The 6,463-nt window shown below is 32.9% G+C and overlaps 2 protein-coding genes across 6 annotated transcripts; both read right to left on the reverse strand.

Moving 5' to 3' along the window:
• Positions 1–55: 55 nt before the first annotated feature.
• Positions 56–1,538, reverse strand: LOC131666952 (zinc finger protein 776-like). 2 transcript variants are annotated; one of them, XM_058940074.1, is made up of 5 exons: positions 1,313–1,538; positions 1,135–1,245; positions 986–1,063; positions 818–907; positions 56–739 (listed from the first exon to the last, which is right to left on the reverse strand). In XM_058940074.1, the coding sequence occupies exons 1-5, from the start codon at positions 1,419–1,421 to the stop codon at positions 183–185; spliced, it is 945 nt and encodes a 314-aa protein (XP_058796057.1). In that variant the 5' UTR covers positions 1,422–1,538; the 3' UTR covers positions 56–182. The 2 variants fall into 2 exon arrangements, with proteins under 2 accessions (XP_058796057.1, XP_058796056.1); XM_058940073.1 differs by having other exon boundaries at positions 56–748.
• A 154-nt stretch (positions 1,539–1,692) lies between these two features.
• On the reverse strand, positions 1,693–6,036 carry LOC131666907 (zinc finger Y-chromosomal protein-like). Of its 4 annotated transcripts, none has more exons than XM_058939979.1 (5): positions 5,895–6,036; positions 5,618–5,781; positions 2,814–2,900; positions 2,619–2,741; positions 1,693–2,542 (listed from the first exon to the last, which is right to left on the reverse strand). In XM_058939979.1, the coding sequence occupies exons 2-5, from the start codon at positions 5,706–5,708 to the stop codon at positions 1,746–1,748; spliced, it is 1,098 nt and encodes a 365-aa protein (XP_058795962.1). In that variant the 5' UTR covers positions 5,709–5,781; positions 5,895–6,036; the 3' UTR covers positions 1,693–1,745. The 4 variants fall into 4 exon arrangements, 2 of the variants coding, with proteins under 2 accessions (XP_058795962.1, XP_058795961.1); XM_058939978.1 differs by having other exon boundaries at positions 5,618–5,807; XR_009302150.1 differs by lacking the exons at positions 1,693–2,542; positions 2,619–2,741; positions 2,814–2,900 and adding exons at positions 4,732–4,817; positions 4,905–5,008 and having other exon boundaries at positions 5,618–5,807.
• Positions 6,037–6,463: the final 427 nt, after the last annotated feature.

Consider the following 6,463-nt stretch of genomic DNA (forward strand, 5'->3'; position numbering starts at 1 on the left):
ATTTTGGAAAAATTTGAAGGATATGGAATAAAAGGCAACAACGCTTATTTCCATAAGCATTTATTGACAACAAAAGTAACCATCAAAACTAACAAATAAAATCTTCATGAATTAAAATAACATTGATAAAATGCTATCAATGATCAAATAAAGTTACATCTCGACTAAATAATTTTGGTATTTCAAGCGACATTGGCAATCTTTTTGCAGAGAAAAGCTTCGTGCTTTCTGAAATAACTGGTAGTCTTGTATCTCTTGCCGCATTTCGAACATTTGTGAAACTCATGAAATTCCAACATATGTCTACACTTGATATGCTCTCTGATCCTGCTCTTGTAATTACTTTTGTAGTGGCAATGATCACACTGTAGAGTTGGCATCTTGCCACAGTCGATCAACTGATGTTTTCTCAAATTCTTATAATTCTTGTAGACTTTTTTACACTGATCGCAACTGACAGCTTTGTTAGGATCATAAGCTGCATGAGCGTTCTCGATGTGCGCCACAAGTCCTTTTCGATGATTCGTTCGAAAATCGCAAAGTACGCAACCAAAACCCAAACGATTTCGACATTCCAATTTTACGTGAGATATCGCACTTCGTTGGTGATTGTAACGTTTGTCGCAGTTGACGCATTGATACTGAAGAGCTCTCTCGCATCTTTCGCATTCGTTTTGCTTTACGTTGTGTTGCTTTTTAAATGTGCAGTTGCAGTGCTGGCAGTAAAGTAAGATTAGATCTTTTGAAGCTGAAAATAAATATATCTGAGATGGGAAAATTATTTTTTGCCTCTGCATTTAATGGGTTGATAACTTACAGAATTTTGCAGTGGGTGTTGATGAATTTTTATATGTATAGTTTGTTGAATCGAATGTTGGTGAACTTTGATCGACATCTTCATAGACTTCTATTTTAAGATAAATAATTTTTAATTTTTATTAATTATAAAATTCAGCAAGTGTTCATTCATAAGAAATTAACGTACTTGGGTAATCTGGTAGTATAAAATCAAAAGAATTCTGCGGTGAATCGTCATATTCATCTTTCATGATCATTTCAATTTCTTTAAGTGATAAACAAATTTACATTTGCATTAGCGATTATCAAAAATATCGGTATCGAACTATAATATACCTGCTAGCTTCTGGTTTTGTTCCAAATTAATATAATCTGCATCCTTATCCTTCACTTTATTGTTTTTGGTATTATTATTATTCAAAGTTGGCACTGTTGTCAAAGACGGACCTGATATAAAGAAAATCTAATTAGTTTGAATTTTTAAATTGTTGATATATTTATCATTATAAATTACCTGTGAAATTTTCTAGTTGATTGGACGATCGATAAAGCCCATTCGAATTTATGATTTTTAATCTCAACAATTCTTTCACAGGCTTTCCTAAGGAAATACAATTGAGCATTATTAAAAGTGTATTAGGAACGTGTTAGATTTCAGGGAAGGGGTAGGTAAGTGAGGATTCTTAATTTATTTGAAAACCCGTGGGGCACCAAGGAATATTATACGTAAAATACATGCATAACCACCATTATATTATAATAATAATATGTCTTTGAAGTACGTGACATATCTTTATTAAGTAAGTCTGATATAATTGCTACAAAATATCACTACAAATAACTTAGATTAAATAAGTTGTTTAGAAGTATATTCATATTAACGATTACAAGGAATGTAAAATAAATAATTGGTACAGTTATTCTTATTCAAAAAAATAATGATAATTTTAGAACTTCGTCTTCTTTTTCTTCTTCTTTTCAGCAGCTTTTATTCTCATATTTTCCTTGAGTGCGCAAATCGGCGCATCCTTTAAGTGTCGATTGAGTATGTACATGCAGTGATAATTAGTCTTGCAATACCTGCAAACGAAATCATTTTTTCCGTATACAGCTGGATGTTGTCTTTGCATGTGTATCGCCAACAACGGATACTTATGATAAGTCTTGTACTCGCAATGTTCGCATTGAAGTGTCGGTGCCTTGCCGCAAATCGTATCCACGTGTTTCTTAAGTGCACCCTTAGTACGATAAATCTTTCCACATTTTTGGCAGTCGAACGATACGCTGTCGTCCCTTTCATGTCGGTTCTTTACGTGGTTTGTTAATGACTTGCGGTACTTGCTTTTGAAGTCGCAGTAATTGCATTTGAATTGTAAACTGCCACATTCGCGCGCCATGTGCTCCGACAAGTATCGCTTGAGCTTAAACGTCTTGTCACACTTTTCGCATTTAAAATCGGATTCTGGCAAGCTCTCAGCGTGTAAAGCTTTCATATGGTCATTCATGCGATCTGAACGCGCGGTTTTATAGAGGCATAATTGACAAGTGAAACGTTTTTCTTTGCCGCAAACATATTTTAGGTGCATTGTTATGTCATTGTATTGACGATAACGACGTTTACATTTCATACACTGAGAATAAAGCCACTCGTTGCAATTCGGACAGTGTGTTTGTCTTTGGCCGTAAATTTTGGCATATACTCGTGTACACATTGGACAATACAGCTCCATGCGAGTATGCAAATCTGTAATGATTAAAGTATATTTTTAATTCTTTGACGATTCAGTTCTATCATTTGCATAGGAAAAATAATCACTCACGATATTTGTTATGTATTTTTCTAGTTGTCGCTAAATTTGGGAAACTAGTAACTAATTCAAGTGGATTCTTTTCTTGAAAATGGGAAGTACCTGGTAAATGTAACTCGCCATCTTTTTCATTTTCTATATTAATAAAATATATATATTATATATTTTCTTCAATCAAAATAGGTATGTTAAATAAATTTAACATACCAATGATGTGTACTTTTTTTTCATCGTCATCAGAGATATCAATTATTTCCTCTTTTACTGTAATGAATTCTGTTGATGGAATAGGTTCTGAAACATAATCAAATTGGTGTTGTAAGTCATTATTAAATTTAAGAGAAAACTACACATAGCATGCACTTTATTTTGTGAAAAATATACAATGCCAAGATATTACCGATCGTGAAAAATCAACCACCTAAAAATGTGCACCGAAGCACACATTTTTTTAAGGTCAACTGTTTCTTGAGGTTAGTGTTTGAGAAATGATGGGAATTGTATAAAAATATATTTTTTCAGCTATGAAAGTAATATTTATTGTCAAGTTTTACAAAAAATCGCGATAAGATTTTCATAAAATTTTTACAATAAAAAATTAATCCTAATATGTAGGAACTCCTTAATAGAACACATAAAATATATAAAATACAATATTGTATCAAACACCTCACTTTGATATAAAACACATGTCTCTTTTTATTATCAATCTTATAATCTATCAGTCAATTGTACATTAAAAATATTAGTGCATTTAACAACTTGCATGTAACTGGCGATTAACTAATCAGTTAATGCTTGTGCCTGATATGTCTATCAAGGCTGAATTTTCTCTTAGTTTTGAATTCGCAAAACGCACAAAAAAATGCTGGATCCTTGCCACACTCGAAATTGACGTGTCGTTTCAGAGTAAATTCATTCTTGTAAATCCTCCTGCACTTCGGACAGCTATACTTTATTCGTTCATACTCATCGGCATGCTTACGTAGAAAGTGTCTAACTATGTTGCCCTTTTGAAGGGACATATAATCGCAGTGTGCGCAGCCGAAACGTGGTATTTTTTCACATTCGTAATTCTCGTGACGCCATAAGCTGGTTGCGTATCGATACTCTTTATTGCAATTCTATGGAGGGTGAAGTGTTAGTTAAAGCGGGTTGGTTTTGAAATCCAGAAATCAACAATTATTTTAATGTAACAACATTTACGGAAATAGGCAAAAATAATAAAACAATTATTATCAGATGAATATGAACAAAGATCAAGACACGCAATGTGAATCAAAGATACTGATGACATCATTTATACGTTTTGTATTTTACATAATGACATCAGAAGCATGTTTGATTATTTGTGACTTAAAGAAGAAACTTACATTTAGACAGACAAAAAAACTTTATGCTATTGTGATAAATAAAATATGACCATTACTTTGCAAGTCAGCGTATTCGTTGGGGCCCCATTGCAGGGACTTTTACTCAAATGCCTATTGAGCGTCTTCTGATTGCGAAAAGTTTTGCGACAAGCATCACAGGAAGTTTTTTCACCATTTTTCAAATGTTTACTTGCATAATGACGTTCCATCGCACATGTAGTCTTGAAATGTATATGACAATCGGAACACTGGTATTTTGGACTCTTAACTCTCATTAAACATTCGTGATTAACATGACGACTCAGATGGCATTTTTTTTTATATGATTTTTCGCAGTTTATACAGTGGTGTCTCTTTTCTGCTTCATTTTTGGAATCTAAAAGTATCTCTAGTTAAAAAAGAATAATTAAAGTCTAATTTCAAAATATTTTCCTTAAGGACATCTTACAGTTTTCTTCGTTGTCACTTATGACTGCACTTTTCGTAAAATTTTCTTTTACCTGTTGATTCAATTGATTTTCCTTCTGTAATTCTTTTTTCAGAATATTAGAATTAATTTTTTCAAAATACAGTTCTTTAGCTTTGTCATTGTTCAAATCTTGAGAAACAATTTCGTGAAAATTATTTAAAGGTTCTTTGATATTCGGAAAAAATCGATCGCTCATATTACCACTAAAGCCTACAATTATTAATTTTAATTAATTAATTTATTGATCTGGAATTCTCATCAAGTAAAAAAAATAAGGATCTTACATGAGAAATTTTCAGTCTCTTTAAAAATTAAAAATTTTAATTTTAATTTTAAAAATTACTAAATTCTCAAAATACAATTGATCATCTGCAGCAATAGCAAATTGAAAAAAATAAAAATCAATTTAACGCCACTGCTTTCTGTATAAAATTCAAATCCTCAAATTCAAATTACCTGCATCACAACCTTGAAATTCTGGTTCGCACTCGTCCTTGACCTTGACCCGATCCCCTACATCTCAGTCATCCTTTCTCACCCACTGACCGTCAAATGTACTCCTATCCGAGTCATATTCAATCGATTTCTGTATTTTGATTTTTGACGGCCAACCACTACGTCGCTTATTTTTTTTATTTGCATGGTTTATCTCTAAATCTATTTTCGGTTCCTCTATTTTTATGTGGAAAAAATCTATCGCACTGTATTAAATTTTTTTGTTTTTATAGCGCACTTATTATTTCTTTGCAAATTGTAAATATTTACATTATATTAAAAAATCTAATACTTGACAATAAAAAAACTTATGTAATTTATGAAATCAAATTTAATTTAATAAATAAAAATTCACTTAGATACTTTATTATTGAATAATAAAATTTTTAAGTAAATACTATAATAAAAGATACGCATGTATTATTTGTCATTTTTTATAAAACTTCTTCAAAAATAAAATAACTCACAAAATGTCAATCAAAATGTGTTATTGTATAAATTTATTTCTATAATTAATATTTAAATGGAAAAATAACGTTTAAAAAATATCTCACCTTAATAATCTAATCTTTAAATATAAATAAGCAAGCTACTGTCACTTAACACTTATCAAAACAACAATTCGGATCAACAGTCATAATACAAAACTAATGCCGAATAAAACTAAATGTTACCTCTTAGGTATAATCGTAGAAATATTTCTCTTATTTCCATGAAATTTCTCCATCTTCGTGAAAAACTACAAAAATCATCAGCGATTTCCATCAGATAATTAATGCAGCCTCAGTATGGATAAGCAACAGGCACCTTCGAATTCCACGCTCGCATGTAAACAAACCTAAGCAGTCAAGCAGCGCAGCAGTACTATAGTAGTGTAGTAATAGCGTTAGGTTAGGTTGTCACAGCACACCAACTACATACAAATTTTGAGCAAAAGAAAAATGATATTACACAAAAACACAGTGGTTGCCGATCGGCAGCAAGGAAAGCGCGAATCTCGAATTGGTTTGTCAGCAACAGACGGTTAAAACTAATCTGCTTTTTTCTCAGCTGATACACACAATATACACGCGTCGTGCCGATGTTGGCTCGAAGCTGCGTGCGCCTGTGACTGCCGTACTACGTAACGGTTTTCCCCCACCGGTGCGCCCAACTTTCCGTGACTCATGGGCTCTCTTTCTTTCTTTCTTTCTTTCTCTCTCTCTCTCTCTCTCTCTCTCCTCTTCGCTTCCGAGTTTTATCTGTGTTACGCTTCTTGGCGCGACTCGATGCGCCACTCCGAACGATGCTTTCTTGCGGCGCGCAGCGTTGTGTGCAGCTTTCGCCGATACCGTCATCGTGGCGCATCTGCCTGCAACAGAGTTTAGAACGCAAACAGATCGTTGGCCTGAATTGGGCGATTTGACGATCTTCACGTTTTCTTTCTTAAGAAGATTGAGCTTGCAATGCCATTTTAATGGTGATTACTTATGGTGAGAGTGAAGGAAAAGTTGTTCTGGTTTTATTGTATTTTGCTAGAA

This window comes from Phymastichus coffea, unplaced genomic scaffold, assembly GCF_024137745.1.
Source record: "Phymastichus coffea isolate CEN01 unplaced genomic scaffold, Cenicafe_Pcof_1.1 PCOF00062, whole genome shotgun sequence".
Taxonomy (NCBI): domain Eukaryota; kingdom Metazoa; phylum Arthropoda; class Insecta; order Hymenoptera; family Eulophidae; genus Phymastichus; species Phymastichus coffea.

Coding starts and splice junctions, on each gene's coding strand:
- LOC131666952 (XM_058940073.1), bottom strand. CDS start 1,421: ATGCTCAATTGTATTTCCTTAGGAAAGCCTGTGAAAGAATTGTTGAGA. Junction 1,246..1,312: donor TCAACTAGAAAATTTCACAG/GTAATTTATAAT, acceptor TCTTTATATCAG/GTCCGTCTTTGACAACAGTG. Junction 749..817: donor AACACCCACTGCAAAATTCT/GTAAGTTATCAA, acceptor ATTTATTTTCAG/CTTCAAAAGATCTAATCTTA.
- LOC131666907 (XM_058939979.1), bottom strand. CDS start 5,708: ATGGAAATCGCTGATGATTTTTGTAGTTTTTCACGAAGATGGAGAAAT. Junction 2,901..5,617: donor TCTACGATTATACCTAAGAG/GTAACATTTAGT, acceptor ATTATGTTTCAG/AACCTATTCCATCAACAGAA. Junction 2,742..2,813: donor AAAAAAAGTACACATCATTG/GTATGTTAAATT, acceptor TTATTAATATAG/AAAATGAAAAAGATGGCGAG.